The 27,824-nt window shown below is 40.9% G+C and overlaps 1 protein-coding gene across 1 annotated transcript in view; it reads left to right on the top strand.

The window, feature by feature from the left end:
• Positions 1-27,824, top strand: part of mrpl3 (mitochondrial ribosomal protein L3) — a 145,480-nt gene that overhangs the window by 96,566 nt on the left and 21,090 nt on the right. Inside the window, exon 9 of the mRNA XM_028817903.2 lies at positions 7,115-7,192. Coding sequence (XP_028673736.2) covers positions 7,115-7,192 — 78 coding nt within the window. The remainder of the gene's footprint in view (positions 1-7,114; positions 7,193-27,824) is intronic.

The following is a 27,824-nucleotide window of genomic DNA, read 5'->3' as shown; positions in this document are numbered from 1 at the left end:
CATTGGATAGCAGGGTGACGCAGTGGTCAGTGCAATTATCTGTCAGATTTCACTATGTGGGTCCAAATCCTGTTTCTGGTTGCTCTCTGGATGAAATGTTCACACTTTCCCCATGGGTTTTCCCCTTATTTGGTAATTTTAAATTGACTGTATGAGTTGTATGTATGGGTGAGTAGGTAAATCGGTACCCTGTCCAGTGCCAGCTCTTTCATTGCTGTCTGGAGTAGACGCCCTCAGCTGCAGCTGTAAGACTACTTTGGATTAAGCAGATATGAGAGTGAGAATCTATATATATAATTCACTAAGCCGGAAGACAAGTAGCGACCCATGGAAAGCACGCCGGAAGGGGCGTGGATTCACTAAGCCGCCGACAAGACCATTGGATACGATGACAACTCGCAGAGCCATGCCCACCAACTCGGACGCGACGACTCGGAAAACACGCCGTCATTTATGTTCGTCTGTCCTACAGTACACATGCACCTCTGAGCCACGTTAACTTTTCGGTTACGATGCACAACCGCGTGCACCATAGCAAATTGTTTTACACGCTACATACAGCAATTCGCACCCGCGACAAACATGCGTCATCTTAGATGGTGCTGCAGGAAATTGGAAGACGTTTCCCCGCCCACCAACACTCCGTTTTCCCCGGCCCGCGTCTACCCTTGCTCTCTAGGCATTCACACTGCCTGCTCATGTGCCCGGACGCAAAAACTCACAGACCACCCAGTTAGTCCCTTTCGTCTGTGCTAGGAGTCCACATGCACCTCTGAGCCACGTTGACTTTTCATTATTCGTTTCGGTTACGACACCCGACCACGTCCACCATCGAAAACCATGGGAAACGAACAACGAAGCCCCGCCCAGAAACTCTACCCCTCCGCCAACTTGAACAGCTCATCAAACACATACTCGCTTTGGTCTGTGCTGCTGTCCAAATCCAGCTGTGAGCCACGTTGACTGTTCTTTTGCCCTCCATGGCTACGGCTTCAAATGTATTTCATGGAAACAACACTTCTTTCAATGTCATAGAAATTCCTGCATCAGGTAACTGTTTGTTTCTATCAGTCGGGTTTTTTTTGGAAAAATGTCATTGACGAAACTGTTGCTCTCAAACTTCGCAACATGGCTGTTGGCTTTGTTTGCCAACATTGGGATAACGTCGGCGAGGTGGTCACAAACTGCAACAACTCACCACACAAGGACGCCCTGTCTCTCGAGGCATTCACACTGCCGGAAGACAACCATGGGATATGCAGAAAATAGCCATGTCAGTCAACGCAGATCAGACACCCCGGCAAACAACACTGAATAATCAATAGCTGCAACTACTTTGCCCGCCCCCACTCCTCACCTGAGTCGGTTTCGTCTGTGTTCAGCAGTGTTTCCCAAACTCGGTCCTGGTGAACCCCTGTGGCTGCAGGGTTTTGTTCCAACCAGATTCCTAATCATTAATGCCAGTGAAACTCATCCGGGATAAGTCGGTTTTTCAAACGCAGCCGTGTAGCAGATTAGTCTAGCAAGATGTAATAATGCGAGATGCATACGCGCCCTCACGCTGAGTGAAAAGCCAATATATATTGAGTCTAGAAAACATGATCAGCAAGTCTTTGATAGGCTGCAACAAAATGATGAAAGAATGGGCGCATTTTTTTCACACAAGCTGGGTGGGTGGGTGTTAGTTAGTTAATTAGTTACTCGAAGGATTTCGAGATTTAATATATACAAGCGGTAACACTGTAAAAGCAGTCCAAACCAGAAAAGACGGCTGGCAAAAAGTGGCCGACAAATTAAACACGTGTGCATTGTACTTACTGAAAGCAGCGTTACGTATTTTGCAAATGTTCATTTTTTTTCCTCTGCTTAAAAAACATTATAAAAGCGTCGTGATTATGCGGCGTATACTACGCCGCGAGTTGGTATGCAGCGTGTAAAACAGTTTGTCGCGGATAATTTGCCTTTTACTTTAAGACGAACACAATTTCCTGTTAGATTTGCCTTTGCGATGACAATTGATAATCCACAGGGCCAAACTTTCAAAAACATGGGTAGCGGGTCATACGCTCGCACTGATTACGTCCCTGCCCTTTGTACACCCATTCCCCCGGTACTACCATGGTCGGGTGACTTGGTGGATTATATATAGAAAAGCAGCCAAAACCGCAAACAACAATGAAAAGTCTACGTGACTCACAAGTGCATGTGGACTGTGCAAAGAGCAAAACGACTCAGGTGACGAGTTGGGGATGGGCACATGAAATGTTACTTTTCTTGGTGATTTATTACATTACCGGTTTTTCAAATGTTAATTTTCTCCCTGTGCTTAAAATCATTAAAAAAGCGGCTTGATTATGCAGCATATGGTACGCTGCGGGTTGGCTAGTGTTTTATATTTTATGTTATTTTTTTTATGCCAGTAGCCATAGCACCTGTACTTCATTACAGACAATCTACCTGAAGCTGAGCATGTTCAGCCAGTACTTGGATGGGAGACCATCTTGGAAGAGCTTAGGTTGCTGCTGGAAGAGGTATTGGTGAGACCTCTGGTGGCACTTAACTTGTAGTCTGAGTGTAAATCTTATTGCCCCAGTGCAGTGACAAGGACACTGTGTTGAAAAAATTGGAAGCCATCCTTCAGATGAGGCATAAAACAGAGGTCTTGACTCTTTGCTGTCATGGTAGAATGCCTAGAAGGAGCTGGGCGGTCTCATGGTCTGGGACCCCTGCAGATTTTATTTTTTTCTCTCCAGCCGTCTGGAGTTTTTGTTTTTTCTGTCTTCCCTGACCATCAGACCTCACTCTTTCTCTATGTTAATTAATGTTGTCTTAATTTAATTCTTACTTTGTCTTTTATTTTTCTTCATCATGTAAAGCACTTTGAGCTACATTATTTGTATGAAAATGTGCTATATAAATAAATGTTGTTGTTGATGAAATATCCCTGGACAGGAAAAGAATAGGGTGTTTCCTGATCTCCTGACTAAAGTGTGTGTTACGGCTTAGTCATTTTGGCCCCCTTATGATCTGCTGTCCCTTATTGGCTATCTATCTCTCTCGCCCCATAACCACCTAATAATTAATGTGTGGTGAGCTACTGGTGCAAAATGGCTTTTCTGGGGTATCGTCATGCTTTAATGGCAGTTCTTTGGGCCGAGTCCAACTGATATACATTGGATTCAGAAAGTACTTGGAACCCTTCAGTTTCTGCACACCTTACATTAGGAAATACATTTGAACAATCTAGACAAGAACAGGCAATGCAGCTCAACAAAGCTTTCCAGTCCAGTCTACTTAATTCTTCCAAAATAGCATAAAGTCTAGCTTTGATCATCCCTAAAATAATACTATGTCCCACACCCCTTAGTCACTTACCCCATATAGTGTGTTAGACAGTAGGACCCTAAAGTCCCACTGTATACCACACATATTTAATGTGTCTGTGGTCCTCTGTGTGAAGAAACACTTCCTAATGTTTGTGTGAAATTTACCCTTAACAAGTTTCCAACTGTGTCCCCGTGTTCTTGTTGAACTAATTTTAAAGTCACCGTCTCGATCCACTGGACTAATTCCCTTCATAATTAAACATGTCAATCATATCTCCTCTTAATCTCCTTTTGCTTAAATGTAAAAGGCTCCACTCTTTTAATCTTTCCTCATAACTCATCCCCTGTAGCCCTGGAATCAGCTTATTCGCTCTTTTCTGGACTTTTTCTAGTGCTGCTATGTCCGTTTTTGTAGCTTGGAAATAAAAACTGAGCACAGTACTCCAGACGAGGTCTCACCTCGCTTTGTTGTGTTGTAGATTTAATTTAAGTGAACAGATTTTCCATTTTTGCCCATCATTCTACAATTGACAACCCATAATGACAAGTTTACTTATTTGGCAGGCTTCTATATCCAAGATGACTTACCACATGTGAAATACAATTGGTTACATTTCTTTTATTTTCTTAAGATGGAGCACAGATGTGTCAGGTGACTGGCTCATGGTCGCACAGTGTCAGTAGTGGGATTTGAATACACAACCTCTGGGTTTAATGTCCAAATTCTTATCTACTGCCTGAATATTTTCTGAATCACCCAGCTAACACATTTAGTTTGATTTATTTAGAGCAGGCAGGGCGGTCATATTCCTGATGTGCTTTCTCTGGCTGTTTGACCACTTTGCCATGTGTAGCAGTAAGTACCAGGGCACAGAGCCTCAAGGCACACTCTTAAGGATTAACAAAGCCTCAAGTCCACTCCACCTCACCAAATCTGCAATCCCAAGACTAGATAGATAGATAGATAGATAGAATACTGATAAAAAACAATATTAAATTAAAGAGTGATAAAAATGCAGGTATAACAGACAATAATTTTGTTTAATGTTAACGTTTACACCCCCCAACCCCCAGCCCAGGGTGGAGCTAAAGAGCCTCATAGTGTGGGGGAGGAACGATCTCTTCAGTCTGCCAGTGTTGTGTTTTGCAAACTTTACTTCTTCACCATTTTCAGGACTTCCAATACAACTCGGAGTCCTGCCATGTGCAAAAATTCGCTGATGACACTGCTATCATGGGCTGGAGGAGGAGTATAGGGACCTAATCAATGACTTTGTTAAATGGTGCGACTCAAACTACCTACAACTGAACACCAGCAAAACCAAGGAGCTGGTGGTGGATTTTAGGAGGCCCAGACCCCTCATGGACCCCGTGATCATCAAAGGTGACTGTGTGCAGATGGTGCAGACCTATAAATATCTGGGAGTGCAGCTGGATGATAAATTGGACTGGACTGCCAATACTGATGCGCTGTGCAAGAAAGGACAGAGCCGACCATACTTCCTTAGAAGGCTGGTGTCCTTCAACATCTGCAATAAGATGCTGCAAATGTTCTATCAGACAGTTGTGGCAAGCGCCCTCTTCTACATGGTGGTGTGCTGGGGAGGCAGCATTAAGAAGAAAGACGCCTCACGCCTGGACAAACTGGTGAGGAAGGCAGGCTCTATTGTAGGCACGGAGCTGGACAGTTTAACATCTGTGGCAGAGCAAAGGGCGCTCAGCAGGCTCCTATCAATTATGAAGAATCCACTGCATCCACTAAATAGTATCCTCTCCAGACAGAAGAGCAGCTTCAGCGACAGACTGCTGTCACCGTCCTGCTCCACTGACAGACTGAGGAGATCGTTCCTCCCCCAAACTATGCGACTCTTCAGTTCCACCCGGGGGGGGGGGGGGGTAAACATTAACATTTAACATTATACAAAGTTATTGTCTGTTTTTTCACCTGCATTGTTATCAATCTTTAATTTAATATTTATTGTATCAGTATGCTGCTGCTGGAGAATGTGAATTTCCCACTGGGATTAATAAAGTATCTATCTATCTATCTATCTATCTATCTATCTATCTATCTATCTATCTATCTATCTATCTATCTATCTATCTATCTATCTATCTATCTATCTATCTATCTATCTATCTATCTATCTATCTATCTATCTATCTATCTATCTATCTATCTATCTATCTATCTATCTATCTATCTATCTATCTATCTATCTTTAGATTATTCTTTTACATGTTTCTATGGGGGCGGCACGGTGGCGCAGTGGTAGAGCTGCTGTCTCGCAATTAGGTTCGCTTCCCAGGTCCTCTCTGCATGGAGTTTGCATGTTCTCCCCGTGTTTGAGTGGGTTTCCTCCCACAGTCCAAAGACATGCAGGTTAGGTGCATTGGCGGTCCTAAATTTTCCCTACAGTTTGTGTGTGTGCCCTGCGGTGGGCTGGCTCTCAGCCCAGGGTTTGTTTCCTGCCTTGCGCCCTATGTTGGATTGGCTTCAGCAGACCCCCGTGACCATGTAGTTAGGATATAGCGGGTTGGATAATGGATGGATGGATGTTTCTATGGTATACTGAAGAACAATTATAAAGATTTCATAAGTTTCAAATTTAAATACATATAATGTATGTATAAGGAGTCACTATTTACGGTGTTGATGCTCCTTCTTCATAACTGAACACTTTTTTGCTGGACACTTTTAGCTGATCATTTTGTGCCAGGGCCAAAATAAGTGGAAATGAGTTTTTATCATAAAGTGAATTTTTTATGCTAATAAAGCTTTTTGCAATTAATTAATATGCACAGAAACAGACAGGAGATTATAGAGACAGGAACTTTATTCAAACACTTCAAGCAAACATAAGTCCCTTGCAGGAGTAAATCGAGCTTAGAGTGTAGACAGAGGGGACAGTTCCATCTCTCAGTTAAAAGAATAGAAAATCTTCCTCTTCCTTGGGGTGGTCCTCGGGAGCGTAAGTGGGACCCCCAACAGGTGCAGATGATGTCTGGGAGAGAAGAGAGAAAAGGCAGTGAGAAAAAAGGACAGCTACTGTACAGGCTTTTAAACGTTCAAAGCGCCTCACGAGATGCAGATCACGCGGCACGGCAGCAGCAGCAGCCAACAGTTAATCGAGCAAAAAGCAGGTAAAGAAAAATTGTATTTGTTCCCATTGTATCACTGTTTAAGAGGGGGTTTCAGAGGAGCGACCGCGTCTTCTAGGGGTGCGTTCAGCCCCCCCCTCTCCTCGTCTGATCACTCTGCACAATAATATAAAAACAAGGTGAATTTCCTCCACAAATAATGAAGCCGCACATTTTGTAAAACGCAATATTTTTGTCACTGCCAAAACTTTTGGCGACTTCTGTATTTGTAAAAATTCCTACCAGCTTGGTTTTAAAATATAATTTTGTCTTTATTATCACAAATCATATTATATGATATCATCTACTGTTGAATTTTGCTTTGTACTTGTAATATTTCTTTATATTTTTTTATTTGCACTATTACATTGTATTGAGGGTGACTTGTGTTCTGTTCTGTGTATTGTGTTGTATTTACCCCCCTTTTTTCACACCCACTGCACATCCAACCTACCTAGACAGGGGACTCTCTTTGAACTGCCTTTCCCAAGGTTTCTTCCTTTTTTTTTCCCTACACAGATTTTTTTGGAAGTTTTTCCTTATCTTCTTAGAGAGTCAAGACTGGGGTGCTGTCAAAAGCCAGTGTGATTTTGGCCTGTATAAAAATAAATTGTATTGTAATTGTATTTGTTCATTTTGTTCTGTAGGTATGGAGGGTAAACACTAAACACAACATCGTCTATGTAAATGGGTCTGTCCCAGGACATAGGAACTGCTTAGTGAAGGTGAGTGGATTCTGACAGTGAACTAATCTACCTTAACATTCATTAAAACTCCTTAAGATGCACGTGGCAAAATAAAATTGGAAAGTTTGGTCTCTATTAAAATTCAATGAACAGTCATCTTTTATTTAGATATTTCAATTGAAAATATCAGTTGGGAAATGTGTCTAAAAAGCACATTATTATTTGATTTGCATTTTGATTGCCACTGTCAATTTTCTATGTTATTTCAAATAATATTTAAATATCCTTCTGAAAAGTGTGCTGCTTCTGAACGTTTTTTTGCGGTTAGTTGATCCTGAAGCAAAATGCTAAAACAGTATCTGTAGCTGCCTTTTCTTTCTGCCCATTTTATTGTGGATTTATTTCTTATTTATTTATTGTAGATTTAATTCTTAAATGGATAAATTTGTAATTTTTGCACATCCGTTTACAGTCAATAACCAGTAATGACAAATTTACTGTTTTGACTGATGTATTAAAGCAAAAAGGCCAATGTTAGACTAAACCACCATTTTTCATTCTTTCATGTATTTACCTGCTAAGTTGATTAATTTTGTCATGCAGTAACGACAACATTTATTTATATAGCACATTTTCATACAAATGATATAGCACAATTGCTTTACATGATGAAGAAAGAGAAAAAAGACAAAATAAATAAGAATTAAAATTAGGGAACACTAATTAACATAGAAAAAAATAAGGTCCAATGGCCAGGGAGGACAGAAAAAAACAAACAAAAAAAAAAAAAACTCCAGACGGCTGAAAAAAAATAAAATCTGCAGGGGTTCCAAGGCCACGAGACCACCCTGCCCCCTCTAGGCATTCTACCTATCATAAATTAAATCAATCAGTCCTCATTGTATTCAGGGTTCTCATGGAAGAATTTGATGATGATGGTCATGTGGACTTCTGGCCTTTAATCCATCAATGTATGGACATCATGGTGCGTTGATCAGGTGGTGGTAGTGCAGATTGTCACCTCAGAAAACCGGAAAAAGAACAAAAGCTAAAGTAGGGGTTAGTACGGATTTTGGAACCACCATGAATAATAATGATATTTAATTGAATATACAGAGCATCAGGATTAAACTAAGATGAAGCTATGAGAAAGCCATGTTAAAGTATTGTGTTTTAAAGTGGACAACCGTATCGGCCTGGCGAATTCCTATTGGCAAGCTATTCCAGACTTTAGGTGCATAACACCGAAAGGCCGCCTCACCACTTCTTTTAAGTTTAGCTCTTGGAATTCTAAGTAGAACCTCATTTGAAAATCTAAGGTTACGATTTGGAGTGTAAGGTGAAAGACATTCTGAGATATAAGATGGAGCAGAGATTATTTAAGGTTTTATAAACCATCAACAGTATTTTAAAGTCAATTCTAAATGGCACAGGTAAACAATGCAGTGACGCTAAGATTGGTGTGATGTGCTCGGATTTTCTTTTCCTAATTAAGATTCTAGCAGCTGCATTCTGCACTCGTTGCAGTTGATTGATGTCTTTTTTTGGGTGGTCCTGAGAGGAGTGCATTACAGTAATCTAGTCGACTGAAAACAAAAGCATGAACTAATTTCTCAGCATCTTGCAATGTTATAAGAGGTCTAAATTTTGCTATATTTCGTAAGTGAAAAAATGCTGTCCTAGTATAATCTGATTAATATGTGATTTAAAATTCTGGTCAGAGTCAATAGTTACCCCTAAATTCTTTACCTCCATCTTGACTTCTAATCCTAATGCATCAAGTTTATTTCTAATAACGTCATTATATCCATTATTGCCAATCACTAAAATTTCTGTTTTCTCTTTATTTAGTTTGAGAAAATTACTACTCATTCGTTCAGAAACACAAGTAAGACATTGTATCAGTGAATCAAGAGAGTTGGGGTCATCAGGTGCTATCGATAAATACAGCTGTGTGTCATCAGCATAGCTGTGGTTGCTCATGTTATGCCTTGAGATAATCTGACCTAACGGAAACATGTAAATCGAAAAGAGCAGTGGACCCAGGATAGAGCCTTGTGGAACACCATATAGAATATCAGGGATCATTGAAGTATAATCACCACAACTAACAAAGAATTTTCTACCTGCCAGGTAGGACTCAAACCAATTTAAGACACTGCCAGAGAGGCCCACCCACTGACTGAGGCAATTTCTAAGAATATTGTGATCAATGGTATCAAATGCGATGAGAACAGATAAACGGCCTCTGTCTGCATTTACCCGCAAGTCATTTACTACTTTAATGAGTGCAGTTTCTGTACTGTGATTTGTTCTGAAACTCGACTGAAACTTATCAAGAATAGTATACATTTAAAATTTGTTAATGGAATAAGCAATTTTGAGAATATGGAATTTTGATATTCTAGCAAAATGTTTACCTCATTAGAGATGTTAATACTGTACTTCTGTATTCTTCTTTGAATGTTTGTTTTTGATTATATTTCATGCTTAAGTATATTGTGTAAACTGTGGAAGTGCAACATTTAAAGTGTCCCGGCTTGTGCTATTTAGGACATTTTTGAATGTTGTATGCATCTTGTGCCTACTGAGGCCAGTTAGAGGTCAAAGCCAGGTGAGCAAATAGTGGAGAGACGGTTTCTAGCGTTCTTATCAGACTCATGAAACTGATTTGCATGAGGACCAATAACAGGTGTGAATTGCACTCTGAGTCTGTCCGTTTGTTTTAAAATGCAGAGAAGTCGATTGCAGGTTTTACTTATTTATTTTTTTATATAGCCTGTCCATTCGCATCATTCGTTGCTCTGCAGGCTATCTAAGTTAGCATCACATTCAGTAGTTATGTTCCTTTACAGAGAGTGTTTGGAAAGATTTCATTAATTTGCTCTTAAATATAAGTCCTGTGTTTCTATTTTCTAGTCCAACTTTTTATAGTATGTGCCTTTCACAGAGCACACCATCAGGGGCATTTTACCAACTACATAAAAATATCTAATTCAAAGCACAGGTACATTGGTACTCAGAAGAAATGCCTTTAGGCATTTTGATGTACCCAGGTGGATGGCAGCCACAGCAGTTCTGTGGACGTTAACATTCAAAAGAAAAACCCAGGAGAGGATCATAGATTTCAGGAAACAGTCACCTGCTCACCTATCTCTTGCTATAAATGGCTCAGCCATTTGGATGACAGAGTCATTTAGGTTTCTGGGCACTGAGCTGTCAGAAAACCTTAAGTGGGACAATAACATCCCATGTATTATTAAGAAAGCCCATCAGAGAATGTTCTTTTTGCATCAGCTGAGGAAATTCAATTTCCCTCAAGCAATATTGGTCCAATTCTACACAGCCATCCTCAAGTCCATGCTGGGCTCATCTATAACAGTCTGGTTTGGTGCTGCCTCTGTTCAGGCTAAGGCCGATCTGCAGCATGTCATCAGAGCCTGTGAAAAAACTCATAGGCTGTAAGTGACCGTACACTAAAGTCCTATATGAGTCCAGGATGAGGAAGCAGACCACAAAGATCATTGCCGATCCAACTCACCCAGAGCATCACCTGTTCCAAAGACTCCCATCCAGCAAATGTTTTTGTGCAGTGAAAGCTAAAACAACCCGTCACCTGAACATGAGCGGTTTGTAGCGGACTAAAATCCCAGCTAAGATTCACACCGTCAATATGACGGTGATTTATTTATTTTTTAGGTGGGGATCCCAGGAACACACCCAACCTTGGCTCGACTCACATACACTCCCTCACAGAGACAAAAAAGCAAGGTGGACCACCCACCTCCAACGACCATCATTACCTCACTCTTAACGATCGCTCTCAGTATACCAAGGAGAACCCCCAATTGGTAGGTCGGAAAGATACTTACAGTGCATCCGGAAAGTATTCACAGCGCATCACTTTTTCCACATTTTGTTATGTTACAGCCTTATTCCAAAAAGAATTTAAATTAAATTTTTTCCTCAGAATTCTACACACAACACCCCATAATGACAACGTGAAAAAAGTTTACTTGAGGTTTTTGCAAATTTATTAAACATAAACAGAGAAATCCCATGTACATAAGTATTCACAGCCTTTGCTCAATGCTTTGTCGATGCACCTTTGGCAGCAATTACAGCCTCAAGTCTTTTTGAATATGATGCCACAAGCTTGGCACACCTATCCTTGGCCAGTTTCGCCCATTCCTCTTTGTAGCACCTCTCAAGCTCCATCAGGTTGGATGAGAAGCGTCGGTGCACAGCCATTTTAAGATCTCTCCAGAGATGTTCAATCGGATTCAAGTCTCAGCTCTGGCTGGGCCACTCAAGGACATTCACAGAGTTGTCCTGAAGCCACTCCTTTGATATCTTGGCTGTGTGCTTAGGGTCTCTGTCCTGCTGAAAGATGAACCGTCACCCCAGTCTGAGGTCAAGAGCGCTCTGGAGCAGGTTTTCATCCAGATGTCTCTGTACAGGCCTGATTGGTGGATTGCTACAGAGATGGTTGTCCTTCTGGAAGGTTCTCCTCTCTCCACAGAGGACCTCTGGAGCTCTGACAGAGTGACCATCGGGTTCTTGGTCACCTCCCTGACTAAGGCCCTTCTCCCCTGATTGCTCAGTTTAGATGGCCAGCCTGCTCTAGGAAGAGTCCTGGTGGTTTCGAACTTCTTCCACTTACAGATAATGGAGGCCACTGTGCTCATTGGAACCTTCAAAGCAGCAGAAATTTTTCTGTAACCTTCCCCAGATTTGTGCCTCGAGACAATCCTGTCTCGGAGGTCTACAGACAATTCCTTTGACTTCATGCTTGGTTTGTGCTCTGACATGAACTCTCAACTGTGGGACCTTATATAGACAGGCGTGTGCCTTTCCAAATCATGTCCAGTCAACTGAATTTACCACAGGTGGACTCCAATGAAGCAAGGATGATCAGGGGAAACAGGAGGCACCTGAGCTCAATTTGGAGCTTCATGGCAAAGGCTGTGAATACTTATGTACATGTGATTTCTCAGTTTTTTTATTTTTAATAAATTTGCAAAAATCTCAAGTAAACGTTTTTCACGTTGTCATTATGGGGTGTTGTGTGTAGAATTCTGAGGAAAAAAATGAATTTAATCCATTTTGGAATAAGGCTGTAACATAACAAAATGTGGAAAAAGTGATGCGCTGTGAATACTTTCCGGATGCATTGTACATAAAAAAGTAGGTTGCAACACCAGAATAGTTGAGAAGCACTAATCTATACTACCTCACTATCATTTTTTTCTGCCCTTATGAGTCAAGAGGGTGTTTTTTTTTTTTTTTTTTTGTTTGTCTCTTTGGATTCCATAATTGTGGTAACAGAATTTTTAGTTGACCAATGATATTCGTATGCCACGTTTCATAAAAATCACTTCAGCCGTTCAGAAGTGATTCTGGAACATACATACATACACACACATTGACTTTTATATATATATATATATATATATATATATATATATATATATATATATATATATATACATATACATACAATATAATATATTGTGACAGATTCGGGGCGCTGTTGTCCCTTTCAACCCTTTGATCAGACACCAGATAAAAGTCCAATTATTATTTATTTTATAATAATAATGTGCACCAAGCACCCTCCACTCCACAATACTCATAAACACTACAATTCTCAATAACAATAAACAATCCTCCACTCCCAGACATGTTGCCACCCTTCCTCCCAACTCGGCTCAACCCTGGGATCTCCCACAGTCCTTTTTATAGTTCATGACCCGGAAGTGCTTCTGATCCCTCAGTCCATGTGATTATTCAGCACTTCCGGATCAGGTGAAAACTCCTCTTCTTCAACCCGGAAGTACGTCATTTCCTCTGTCCATTTGACTGGGACGTACTTCCGGGTTGTAATGAAAATACAAATCTCTGGGCCTCCCTGCAGCGTCCCCTGGCGGCCCCGACATTATCCAGCAGGGTTGTACAGGAAAACTCGAATGTCCATGATGCCCTGCTGGAATTCGGGGCACCTCCATGATGTATGAAGGGCTCCATCTGGCGGCCTGGGGGTATTGGCCATATATCACAATATATAGATTGCTTTGAAATTGTTACACCCCGGTACGAGTGCACCCTCCCTGACATATGATATACCTTTTGAATTGTCTAGTTATGGAAGATTACAAGCTTTTTTGGGGGGGTTCTTTCATATTTTTGGCCCTCTAGACTCAAAACAAAATCTTAATTTTTAGGATATTTTGTGCATGAAATTACACCCTTACAATACAGAGCAAACCAATAGGTGTCATCAGTTAATTGGCTATGACGGATTGCCAAGGTGTGAGTGTGGTTGTGTGCGGGAGTAGGCCCTGTCTGCTGCTGGGTCCTGCCTTACATCCTGGTGCTTCCAGGATTGGCTTTGGCGATCTCCCTGACCTTGGATTAAGCCAGTTTGTTTCTGTACTCGATTCTCATTTGTGATTCAGATTTTAATACTCTGCTAATGAAGAACCGCAGCATTAGTGTTGTTACAAGCATCTGTTCCACGTATCAGATGGTTTGAATCTGCAGTTACTCCACTCTCCATCTATCAAATTTTAAGGGGCTGTTTTTTGAGCAGAGCTTATCTCATAATTCATAAGGTATAAACAAAAAAAGATCTTTAATATTATTTTAGGCATTCATGTTATTTGACTGATGAATTTCTGGTTTATTATTGTTAATGCATACTCTACTGTATGTTACACCTGCTGCAGGCTTAACTTGTCTTTTAAAAGTCATTCAAGCCGTAACTGCTATTGAGACTCTCTTCATTTTAATAAAATGATAATGGTATGAAACAGTTAATGTGATTATTCCAATAGATATCCAACCTTTCAAACGGCTTATGAAATCAGGATTATTATTATTAGATTATACTGTTAAATTTTCACTGTATAATCTTTTAAAAGTCCGTAATGACATTTAAACATGAAAGGGCAACCCCTGTGCTTTATTAATCAAATGGCATCTTCATTTTCCTGCATTACATTATCGTGGTCACTACATTGAGTTTTGTGGCGACTCGCATATTGATTTATAAGCTCCAGGTAAACACACTTATTCAGTGCTTATTCAGCCCTCCCAAAAGCACAAGCAAGCACTTTGTAGCCCCTTTATTTATTACTCATTTCAACAGTATAATTAATATAACAGTGGAGTCACTAATATAAATGAGTTATTCGTAGACATGTGTGATTGTAATTGATATACTGAGGGGAGTATGTGATATGGAGATTATTTTTGATACATAAATGCTTAAATGAAAAGGTCAAACTACTACTGATTCATATTCAACTATTAAGCATGATCATTAATGGTACTGTGTGCCATTAACACATTCATTCTAATCTTTTGTTTAATTAGCGGCGATAAATTAATTCTGCAAAACAGACTAATAGTAATCAAAATCTGCAAATAGAGTTGATAAAAAAACTCTACACACCCCTGTTAAAAATGGCAGGTTTTTGCGATGTAATAAAATCAAACCAAGGTAAAATTATGTTTGAATGTTTTCCACCTTTTTTGTGAAATTGCAACTTACACAATGAAGGTGAAAACGAATTAGAAAGCATTTAGGTAAAAATACAGTTAGGTCCATAAATATTTGGACAGAGACAACTTTTTTCCAATTTTGGTTCTGTACATCACCACAATGAATTGTAAATGAAACAACTCCGATGCAGTTGAAGTGCAGGCTTTCAGCTTTAATTCAGTGGGGTGAACAAAACGATTTCATAAAAATGTGAGGCAACTAAAGCATTTTTTGAACACAATCCCTTCATTTCAGGGGCTCAAAAGTAATTGGACAATTGACTCAAAGGCTATTTCATGGGCAGATGTGGTCAAGTCCGTCATTATGTCCTTATCAATTAAGCAGATAAAAGGCCTGGAGTTGATTTGAGGTGTGGTGCTTGCATGTGGAAGGTTTTGCTGTGAACAGACAACATGCGGTCAAAGGAGCTCTCCATGCAGGTGAAAGAAGCCATCCTTAAGCTGCGAAAACAGAAAAAACCCATCTGAGAAATTGCTCCAATATTACGAGTGGCAAAATCTACAGTTTGGTACATCCTGAGAAAGAAAGCAAGCACTGGTGAACTCAGCAACGCAAAAAGACCTGGACGTCCACGGAAGACAGCAGTGGTGGATGATCGCAGAATCATTTCCATGGTGAAGAGAAACCCCTTCACAACAGCCCACCAAGTGAACAACACTCTCCAGGGGGTAGGCGGGCGTATCGATATCCAAGTCTACCATAAAGAGAAGACTGCATGAAAGTAAATTCAGAGGGTGCACTGCAAGGTGCAAGCAACTCATAAGCCTCAAGAATAGAAAGGCTAGATTAGACTTTGCTAAAGAACATCTAAAAAAGCCAGCACAGTTCTGGAAAAACATTCTTTGGACAGATGAAACGAAGATCAACCTCTACCAGAATGATGGCAAGAAAAAAGTATGGAGAAGGCGTGGAACAGCTCATTATCCAAAGCACAGCACATCATCTGTAAAACACGGTGGAGGGAGGCAGTGTGATGGCTTGGGCGTGCATGGCTGCCAGTGGTACTGGGACACTAGTGTTTATTGATGATGTGACACAGGACAGAAGCAGCCGAATTAATTCTGAGGTGTTCAGAGCCATACTGTCTGCTCAAATCCAGCCAAATACAGCAGTCAAGTTGATTCATGATACAGATGGGCAATGACCCAAAACATACAGCCAAAGCAACCCAGGAGTTTATTAAAGCAAAGAAGTGGAAAATTCTTGAATGGCCAAGTCAGTTACCTGATCTTAACCCAACTGAGCAGGCATTTCACTTGTTGAAGACAAACTTCAGACAGAAAGGCCCACAAACAACCAGCAACTGAAAGCCGCTGCAGTAAAGGCCTGGCAGAGCATTCAAAAGGAGGAAACCCAACATCTGGTGATGTCCAGGAGTTCAAGACTTCAGGCTGTCATTGCCAGCAAAGGGTTTTCAACCAAGTAGTAGAAATGAACATTTGATTTCCAGTTATTTCATTTGTCCAATTACTTTTGAGCCCCTGAAATGAAGGGATTTGGTTCAAAAAATGCTTTAGTTGCGTCACATTTTTATGCAATCGTTTTGTTCACCCCACTGAATTAAAGCTGAAAGTCTGCACTTCAACTGCATCTGAGTTGTTTCATTTACAATTCATTGTGGTAATGTACAGAACCAAAATTAGACAAAAGTTGTCTCTGTCCAAATATTTATGGACCTAACTGTATAAAACCTAAGAGTGCAAACCCCTAAACAAATGCTTTGTTAATGCTTCTTTTTTATCACAGCACTCAGTCCATTTGGATAAATAAAATAAATAAAAGTTCTGCTTCAGCCTCACCACAACCCAAGGGTGAGGGAGCTACCTACAACCACACGCTCATTCAGGAAGTGGTCCCCTGTGGCAGAGCAGGCTCTGAGAGACTGGAACTACAGACTGGGATATCCTGCAGGGGTCACATAGTGAGAACATTGAGGAGGTTGTTGACTGCACTACTGACTACATGAGCTTCTGTATGGACATTGTAGTTCCAGTAAGAACAGTATGCTGCTATGCTAACAACAAGCCATGGATTACAAGTGACATCAAGGGCCTTTTGAACCAGAAGGAAAGGCTTTTAAAGGCGGTGATCAGCATGAGCTCAAGCTCATTAATTAATTTAATTAATTAATAAAGTAATTAATACATTAATAATTCATAAGGGATTAATAAAGTATCTATCTAAAAATATCAGTTTAGCACATCATAACTTGTGGAAGCAACAAAAGGATTTGATCAAAATGGAGCATATGGTATTATTTTATCTGGAATTTCAGAAAGCATCAATAAGTTGCCGTACGAGAAAGTGGACATCAGACTAAAAGAAGTGGGAGTTCTGTGTGTGGTGTGTACAATTGGTTCAGACATAGGAAGCAGAGGGTGACAGTGCAGAAAACCTTGTCAGAATTGACTGATGTTAAGAGTGGTGGCCAGCAGGGGTCAGTGGTAGGTATTTAAATTGCAAGCTGGTTATGTCAAGTCAAGTCAAGTCAACTTTATTTATAAAGCACTTTACATACAACAGCCACTGACCAAAGTGCTGAACATAGGCTAAAATAAATTTTAAACAAAAACAAAATAATAAATAAGTAAAATAAAATACAATAAATGCAACTAATTAAAACATAGTAAACACAACTAAACAGAGTTAAAACAGAGTAAAATCAACTGTTCACACAGGATCAAACGCCAAACCAAAGAGGTAAGTCTTAAGAGCAGACTTAAAAATGGGCAGTGAGGAGGCCTGTCTAATGTGGATCGGCAGTGAATTCCAGAGCCTTGGAGCCACAACGGAAAAAGCCCTATCCCCCTGAGCTTTCGCTGAGTCCTAGGCACATCCAGAAGCAGCTGACCAGCTGATCTGAGTGAGCGGGAAGGAGAGTGCATATGCAGCATCTCAACGAGGTAGGGTGGAGCAAGCCCATTTAAGGACTTAAAAACAAATAAAAGAATCTTAAAATGAACTCTAAACTGAACAGGCAGCCAGTGCAGTGAGGATAACACAGGTGTAATGTGCTCATTTTTTCGCGTGCCAGTTAAAAGGCGTGCAGCAGCATTTTGCACCAGCTGGAGCCGAGACAGGGTGGACTGGCTAACACCAACATACAATGAATTACAATAGTCCAACCGGGTTGTAATGAAGGCATGGATTACTGTTGTAAATTGATCTTTGGAAAGAATGTTTTTTATCTTCGCCAAACGTAGCTGAAAAAAACAAGATTTCACCACTGCACTGATCTGACCGTCCAGTCTAAAATCCTCATCTATCCTAAAACCCAAATTTGTAATAACAGGTGTACCATGTTGTGCAAGGGGACCCAAATCCACAGGAGCAGAAGTAGAAATAGATCCACTGGTGCCCCCAAGACCAAAAACTATAACCTCTGTCTTATTTTCATTAAAATTTAAGAAGTTTACTGCCATCCAAGCTTTCACCTCTTCTAGGCACATAACCAAAGTTTGTATGGAGTAAGCATCCTTGCGTTTGAGGGGTACATAAACCTGTCTGCAAATGATACCAAGCTAGGTGGATTGGCAGATAATTGAGAATCTGTCGAATCATCACAGAAGGACTTGGACAGCATTTAGGCCTGGGTAGGTTTGTGGCAGATGAAATTGTATGTCAGTAAATGTAAAGTGTTACACGTTGGAAGTACAGATGTTAGGTTTGAATACACAATGAGAGGTCTGCAAATTGAAAGTACCCCTCATGAGAAAGTTTTAGAAGTCATAGAAAACTCTTAAGCTATCGACTTCCCGACAGTGTTCAGAAGCCATTAAGAAGGCTAACAGAATATCAGGTTATGTAGCGTCTTGATGTGTGGAGTACAAGTCACAGGAGGTTCTGCTCAAGCTTTATAACACACTGGTGAGGCCTCATCTGGAGTCCTGTGTGCAGTTTTTGTCTCCAGGCTACAAAAACACAAAGAAGTGCTGGAAAAAATCCAGAGAAGAACAACTCTGCTGATTCCAGGGCTACAGACACATGGAATAAGCTACCGAGTAGTGTAGTAGACAGTAGGACATTTAGAACTTTCAAAATTTGACTTGATGTTATTTTGTAGGAATCAAGTGGGCAGGAGTGGCAAGGTTTGTTGAGCTGAATGGCCTGTTCCTGTCTAAATTGTCCTAACATTCAAAAAAATATTTCCCACTCTTACTTCAGAAAATGTTCTAAATCTTTCAGATTACGAGGGCATCTTACCCTATGCACAGAACTCTTCAGTATCCCTTTTCTGGTTGATACCTTTCGACATTGAGATCCCATTCTTGTTTTGAAAGCTCTTTGTGGATCATGGCTATTTTAGTAGGTTGCAGCCAAGATGTCGTCAGGATCACCATCTGATTTGGAGTCAATCAGAGTCCCTTTAATTGATAGTAGTTTATATTAACGAGACGCATCTCCAGAAGTATTTCTTCAACAATATATTTAGAAGTATTTTAGCTAAAATGCATGTGATTTGCCCATTGTGAGCATATGTCGTGCGTTATTCAGCACAAGTCACATGAGATTTTTTTTCATGGACATCTTTATATTGCTTTATATCTCCTTTTGCCATGAGAACATGACATTAAATTCTTTTCTCAGGCCATCAATACAAACTACAAGGGTTATATAACATAAAAAACATTTTTTGGGTGAAGTATTCCTTTAAGAATACTGTTTTGGAATAGTTACAACTGCCGCAAGACAAATATGTTAGATGACCCTTACTTTTCCCCAAAAACAGCGCTTCCTAGGCATTTACAGATCCACTGTAACTCAGAATCCTTCCAGCGTTCTCCAGGTCTGCTACAGCATCATCTGCCATTGAGCAGCGCTTGACGCATCTTCAGTTGGAAGCGCCTGCATCGGATTACCCAAGTCATCTAACTGGGAGAAGAAATTGTTATATGACATGGTCAACTTGTACAACTACTCCCTTCAACCCTTCCTGCAGAGAAATTCTTCTTTCTGCTTCTTCCTGATGTTACTTCTAGCTAAGTAAGCATGAAGACATGCATCAATCAGACGTTTTACTTGAAATGTTTCGTGTTGGCAAGGAAACGCTGTACAAGAAAGGTCAGTTTTTACAGAAATAAAATCAGTGTGTTAAAATGAGGCCTTTAATTTACTTGCTTAGTCATCAGGTGTTTATGTGAACATTTTTGCTGTCCATGCAGGAATACATATCTAGAGAAAAATGGTATATGAAGTTATGGGTAGACTGATTCCATTATGAAATTAACCACTAAAGTAATGAGTTTAGTCATAAGTTATGTAAAGAATATCTGGAAAAGGTACTGTAGCTGGAGAAATGGACTGATAACGTTTTTTTGGCCAGTAAACACATTGTTTTGTTGTGGAAGGGCCCTTGGGTGACCCTGTTTTCCAGAATACAGGCAGTCCCCGGGTTACGTACGAGATATGGACTGTAGGTTTATACTTAAGTTGAATTTGTATGCAAGTTGGAACAGGTACATTATTTTAATAAATGGTATTGTTGACCAACTGTAACCAAGTGCTCTGCCAATGAACGATGGAGTTTCACCTCTCTCTGACTATTTTATTATTTCTACTTTATTTTCAATGGTGATGGTTTTTCTCTTCTTTACTGTATCACCAGCACTTGCATCAGATTTGTGTTTCAGAGACATTCTTGAAGGGTGAAGACAAAAGGTTAAGATGAGCTCTTCTGCACAGCACTGTACAGCTGTCACAGCAGGCAGGCATCCCTCGTCAGCACGTTTGGTGTACTGAGGAGAGACAACTCCCTGCTATGTACGTAACAGTACAAGCAGACTTGCTATTGAGAATGAATGGAAGTAACGAGGGGCAGTTCACCACACAGTCACCTCCACTACAGTATGCAGCCTGCACCATGCGTCCGCCCACCAAGAACGAACATGGTGCGGCCAAAGGCGTGTAGTGAATTGCCCACCACCGCCCCCCATTCAACAGGCAGTCGCCCGAATCACACTACAATGCTCCCCCCCGCTGCCCCGTTCACCCTCAATGGCCTCCCGTTCAGCCGCAACTGGGTCACCGCTTGAAGCATTACCAGCCACCCACCGAAAACGATTTGGGGGGAACCGTGTGTAGTCGGCGGGCAGTGAACCACCCCATTAAGCCTCAGTCCTGCACACGAACGATAGTTGTGGCCCCAGTGACTATGGACCACGGGTCACCGCTCGCTTGCCGCCAGGAGCAGCCCGAGGGACACAGGGACACTACATTGCGCAAGCAGCAAAATCGCACCCCTCCAGCCATTACTTGCAGTGTCCTCCGGCCAAAGATGACGAAGCGGCAGTTACTGAGGCGCATGCGTCACAGCTGCGGCCTCGTTCGTAAGTCGTAGGTCGGATGTCTGTAACCTGGGGACTACCTGTACCCCAAATCCCATCTATAACCCATGTATGTTTATTCTTAACAGCCTGGCCACTGTCAGAGCTCACTGACATTGTAGTTCAATAATTCCTCCTTACCCCAAGCAATCTGCAACCAGAACATGCAGAAGAAATATTTACACATGTATTCTAGATAACATGCCCAAAATTTAAGCCGAGTACAATTGTGAATGTTGGCAAAACAATATTAATATTACCTGCATAATAAGATACCAGGTGGCTGTCTGTCTTAATATGTTGATTGGTCTGATGTGGTCACTTTTAGATGATCTTCCAGACAGTGGAATGGTTGATTTCCAATTATTTGAAGATCTTTTGCAATTCCTGCCCTAACTTTTATGGGCATCTCTAACCCTTTTTTGTGAAGGTCTTGTACACGTCTTCCAATCTTGGCATGGTGATAACAAATATAACAACAACAGAGAGCAAACCCGTCCAAATGTGTGAGGTCTTAATAAGACAGGCTCAGAAATGATCCTCTCTAATGATATTCTAGTCATCTGCACCCAATCTGGTGTACCTGATTTCAGTTTGAGGTAGTGATAAATATAGAGATGGCCTTATTTTTTCCATGTGCAAAATTTGCATTTGTGTTTTTTTTTTTTTTTTTTAAAATTATACATTGAGCTACAGAATGTAAATGTGGCATGATGTTTGTTATGTTACATCACTCTTATCTACAGATACTATTTAAATTCAGATCAGGTCTTAATATGGAGAGGGTAGGCGTCATAAAAGGTATCCAGCTGTAAACATCTTGATAAAACCTATAAAACATTGAGCCCGTATAGAAGTGGGGAAAGAGAAGATGATATGAGGGAGAATCAGAAGGTAAAGGCAACTTACCCTTTAGTACCGGTGGCTATGAGCAGATGAACACAATCAAGTTATAAGTTCCCTACATGATCTCCCTGCAGGCCAATGCACTTCTTGCATTGTTTCACTAACTTCTTCATTCCTTGGAAGAAGAAGGTTTTCTTCAGCCCCTAATTCCAGGTCAGCACTGTTTCCTTAACTTCATAATTAGAGGTGAAATTGCAACCACGCAGGGCCTGTTTAACTGGATTGAAGATGTGATAATCGAATGGTGCTAGATAAAGGCTTTAAGGGGGATGTGAAAGACTTGTTCACTTCCCTACTGAGCCAACATATTTTGGTGAATTTCAGCAGGTTTCAATCCCTCTGCCCAAAGAAATCTCACTACGGCACGTTGTTCAACAATGGTGCAATCCCGCAGTGAAGCTTCCATGTTAATTTGACCTTGGCTTTAACACTAGAATTGCCAAAGCCTATGAAAAAACTCGTAAACCCACCAGTGTCGGACCGGGGTGAACGCGACTGAGAGAATAAAACGGAATTTAAAGAAAGAAAAAAAAAAACACTAACCTTTACAAGTACCATACATTTACACCGGTTGTTACAGACTCAAATCAAATGTATGTTTTTATATTGTATAATAGTAACAATAAGGGCAGCTCACTACTCAAAACGTTTATTTGCGGACACAGAAAGGCTTGACCCCACAACCTTTGGGATAGGAGTCAGCAGTTCTTACCGCTGTACCACCAAAGAAGTCACAACAACAAACCACACTAACCCGATTTCTTCTTCTTCGGTTATAGTCTTGAATAAAAGCACACCTGTTCTGTTACATTTGCACCTTTCGTAAAAGTGCTGATTTGATATTTGGACTTCAGTCTTCACACATTATACACTTCATGTCAAAACGACAAAATTTGGTCATTAGTACTAAAACACGAAAACAGTTTTGTCTTTTAGGTATGTGTTCAACATTTCTGTCATGCTACACTTACATAGATCTTTGTAGACACGGATAACACATGAAATGTATGTGTTCCAAATAGCGATATATTATTTACACTGTGGTTCCTCACTCCCAGATAAACAAGGCTTCAGCTGGGACAGCTTTTTGCCATTTCTGTGGCGGTGGGAGGATGAGATAGTAGGCTGCTTGTGCTTAATGACACATACTGTCTACAACACAAAAGACGCTGACGGTTTATGAGTTTTTTCGTAGGCTTTGGTAATTCTAGTGTTAACTAGACTAATGGCAAAGCGCTCGTAGGTAATCCCTGCACTTGTTTCACCATGGAGAGGTCTGATGATGACCCTCTCCTCACTTTAGGACTCTCTTTCTGCGTAGACCTGAATATCCCTCACCCTTTTAACCCACTTTATATTACCTTACTAACCTGTTGTAGAGATGCAGTGGCAATTTCCAGTTCCACTTGGGAGGACCATCAGAAAGAATCCAACTTGACTGCACTGATATCTTCACTTTTTTCATTTAACTTTCTTGTTTCCAAGCAGTAAGACATAGTACAAAGTTAGCAGAGGAGTGGGTTCAGACTTTCATTTACTTCATAACATTATATAGATTTCAAATTTAAGTATGCCTGGAGTAAAAGCAAAGTGAGGTGGGCATGACTGACAATCCATACAACCTGGATGGATAACCCAGTGTGCCTAAGATAGGAGGTGTCTCTTTTAATCATGTCTTGCACTTCTGGGGCTGGAAGGTCTGTGATCAGGCCTGTTCTCTTTGCTGACTTGATGGAAGTAAAGAGAGAGAGAGACAGACCCCAAGGTGCTGGTGGACCCTATATTTATGTTGGTCTTGTGAAGACAGACCCTGAGGTAGTGTTAGTGGACTTTATATTTATGTTGGTTTTGTAGAGACAGACCCCCAAGGCCTATAGTATAATATTGAATGTTCCAGTACAATATGGAATAGCAATAAATATAAGCACCACAAACCTGATATAGGTGTATTGAATGAATGCATAATTGAATCAGAATGCGTAATTAGGCCTCGAGCTGTAGTCGAAATCGCCTTTCAGGCCTCTAGAGCTTTAATCAAAGTGACCTTTCTCTTTGAATTTTTGCAGCCGTAAATCCGCTGCCTGCCGCGATGGTGGGGTTGGATGTCGGTCTCGTAAGGTTTTTCGGGCAGCTGTGCAGAAGGCGACTGCGCATTCGGCTTTGGACGTGCGCAGAAGGCGACTGCGCATTCGGCTTCGGACGGACGTGAGTGAGGAGGCAGGCGAATTATGTATTAAGGTTTGCACAGAGCACAGTGACATATTAAACTTATACACTTATTACAGAATAGCAAAATGACGAAGAGTTCAGACGATGCGATCCCTAATGCTATCCCATATGAATAAAACAAAATGACGTCATCAGTTACCCCAGTTATGTGATGAGATGTAGAGAAGGAGTCGAGGAATCCAGCCAATTGCTGCAGCATACTGGGTAGAAGAGATGAGGATGATAAAGGTTTGCCAATTAGGGAAGATATCGGACATGGCTTTGAAAGAAATGAAAGTGCTGACGGAAAGCAGAGCTGAATTCTGCTTTCTCACAGTGATAAATTTATAGATGAACCGTGCTGTTTTAAAGCTGGTCAGCTAAAACGTGATGGGGGGAAAAAAAAAAACAGGCAATCCAACCTCCAAAGGTGAAAGTGCTGTTGATCATCAATATCCTTACTACGTTGCAACAAGAACTACTTTTAAATGTGCTTAAATTTGTGGATCTGTGCTGGCATCTGGAACGTTACTGGTTCAAATCCCGTTACTGCCAGAATGGATCCTACTCTGTTGGGCCTTTGAGCGAGGCCCTTAACCTGAACATTGCTCCTGGGGTGCTGGACAATGGTTGACCCTGCACTCTGACCCCCAAAAGGTCATGCAAAAAGACAATTTTCCCTCTGAGATTAATAATGTACATCAAATCAAAATAATAAAAAAAATAAATAACCAAAGTACAAACCATAACACAATCCATGCAGCCCTGCCACAACTGCATACTCATTTAATACGGAAATTACATCAGGGTGTTTTATTAATGCCTCCAGAATACAGCAAAAGAATATGGCAGAAATTATTAACACGTAATCCTCCTGCTGCAAGCAGAAAATAATTTCAATAGTTTTTTATACTCCTTTGATGCATAAATTGTAATTTTGTGGTCTTGTCTTAAACATTAATCATGATATACAGTTCCCTAATAAAATTTTTAAGACAAACCCTCATGATTTCCCCCTCTGTCCACAGTTTAATAACACAAACAATTCAGACATCGTGATTAAAGTGCACCTTGCAGACTTTCATTTAAGGGGATTTGCAGGGGCGGCACGGTGGCGCAGTGGGTGGCGCTGCCGCCTCACAGTTAGGAGACCTGGGTTCGCTTCCCGGGTCCTCCCTCTGTGGAGTTTGCATGTTCTCCCCGTGTCTGCATGGGTTTCTTCCCACAGTCTAAAGACATGCAGGTTAGGTACATTGGAGATCCTAAATTGTCTCTAGTGTGTGGGCTGGCGCCCTGCCCGGGGTTTGTTTCTTGCCTTGCGCCCTGTGTTGGCTGGGATTGACTCCAGCAGACCCCCCCGAGTATCCTACCCCCTTCTTTTTCCCGTACAGCGTCTTGTGATTGCATACATATTGTAAAATAGTTTATACATGTCATTTTTGAACAAAAAGCAAAACAAAAAAAAAAAATAATATTATGAGATTCAGCCATTTTAAAAGAAGACCGGCTGTGCACAGTAGCTCACCACAATAGTCTCAACAACCTTTCACCACTGCGGGCAGGGAGCGGTTTCCACTCGAAAAACACCAAATCACCGTAAGCCTTTTATGCCACGTGGTTGGTTTTGTGAAAACTCACACAAGCGAATTGAAAATGTATATTTTACCTCATGAAAAATAGTACCAGGAATATGAGATAAAATGATGATGTCTAGATCCCTTTTGTTGTCACAAGTATGATTGGAAATACAGAAAGCGCAGATCAATACTCAACAACTGACTTGGCTTGAAAAATGGACGTATTTGGTAAGTTTTTGAGATTTTACTCTGTGTTGCATACCCATCATTGCAAAGTATCTGTGCAGGCAATATATATATATATATATTTTAATTTATAGAAAGTGATTAACTTTAGAACACAATTTTGCGTTGAAAATGCATATATGCCTTGATTGTGAGGAAATAATTTGGACTTGAAAAATACCAAACTTATCCTACAAGCAGTCGCCTCACGATTACTTTCATTTGAGCAATCCCATCACGGTCCACTGGGTGGTGCTGTGCAACCTACCGGTTCAGAATCGCTGCTCTTGACCTACTTAATGACACCCAGGGTCCTGGTGGTTTAAAGTGCATAGCCCACCCTCTAAAGTCAAAGATGCAGCGTTCCAATTTTGAAGTTATTGCATATTTGAAGATATCTGTAATTCTCTTAACAGAGCTTTAATCTTAGCCCTCTGACAATTTCAGAATCCATCCATCCATCCATTATCCAACCCGCTATATCCTAACCACAGGGTCACGGGGGTCTGCTGGAGCCAATCCCATCCAACACAGTACGCAAGGCAGGAAACAAACCCCAGGCAGGGCGCCAGCCCACCGCAGGACACCCACACACCTAGCACACACATTTTAGGATCGCCAATGCACCTAACCCGCATGTCCTTGGACTTTGGGAGGAAACCCACGCAGACAAGGGGAGAACATGCAAACACCACGCAGAGAGGACCTGGGAAGCGAACCCGGGTCTCCTAACTACGAGGCAGCAGCCCTACCCACTGCGCTACTGTGCCGCCCCAATTTCAGAATTATTTACAAAATTTCGTAAAGTCAACTAGAGTGATCAATGGTTTGCCTTCTCTCCTCTTGTGACATAAATTGACCCTTTCACCCGGCAGAATGTTCATTTTTTTTTTATTGATTAGGATTTACAGCTCCATGACTTTAATCTGTTTGCATTAAGTGGACAAAGTATCTTTAGCCTAATTTAGCTCAAGGATTAGGTTTCTATGCCTTTCAGATTTTGCTGACTGAGCCAGTTATTTCACATTTTCAAGGACTTTTGCTTGCTTTCGTGCAAGCATCACACATGATTGTAAGCCTTCAGTGTTAACTGATAAAATTCAAAACAGCAACAATAAAAAAGTATCAGTTTTATAAGTACAGTATGTAGCATCAGTATTCATTTACAAAAATATGTCTTCTGAGTTCTCCAAAAATTAGACTTCTTTGACAAGTACCTACTGTAAGCTTTTCAAATTGCTGGCAATAATAAAGGCTAAATGATGTAGAAAATGTTCTCAGGTAAAGCATTGGAACTGCAGTTTACAAACTATCTAGCTGACCCCTTCGGCTGCGCCCGTATAATAGTGAAACAGGGCAAACTTTAAAAATCAATAAACAAAAATTTAATACTTTGTATTGAGAAGAATTTATATTGATAGCTTTCATATCTGAGAGCATCTTGATATGCAGTATTTTTAGGTTTGCTATCAGGGGGTGAGAATGTAGCTGTGATCTCTTTGCCAAAAATGTAAAAAGTTGGCAATCTGTCCAAGCAGGAGGTAGGTACGCTCCAATGTCAAACTTTGCCACTACATCTAATTGTGTTCAGCTCTGACGGGAGAGTGTCCCCCGTGAGGGGAGAAGAGCACATGGCCATGATATCTCTGCCAATGAGCAGCTACCCTCTAAAACTCATGTAGCTCTGACCTCTCTCTCTCAAAAATGTCAAATGTTACTCTTTAACAATCTCTAGATGATCATGTCTGTTGAAGAAACAGGTATTGCTAGCCAAGTGGAGGCAAGATGTGCTCCAACATGTAGCAAGAGGTAGAGCAACTCGAATGGAGGCTGGTGTGTAAGTGAGGAGGGCCCCGCTTGGCTCC

Source organism: Erpetoichthys calabaricus, chromosome 13, assembly GCF_900747795.2.
Source record: "Erpetoichthys calabaricus chromosome 13, fErpCal1.3, whole genome shotgun sequence".
NCBI lineage: Eukaryota > Metazoa > Chordata > Cladistia > Polypteriformes > Polypteridae > Erpetoichthys > Erpetoichthys calabaricus.
The sequence above is the reverse complement of the archived record's forward strand: the minus strand, read 5'-3'. Positions and strand labels throughout refer to the sequence as shown.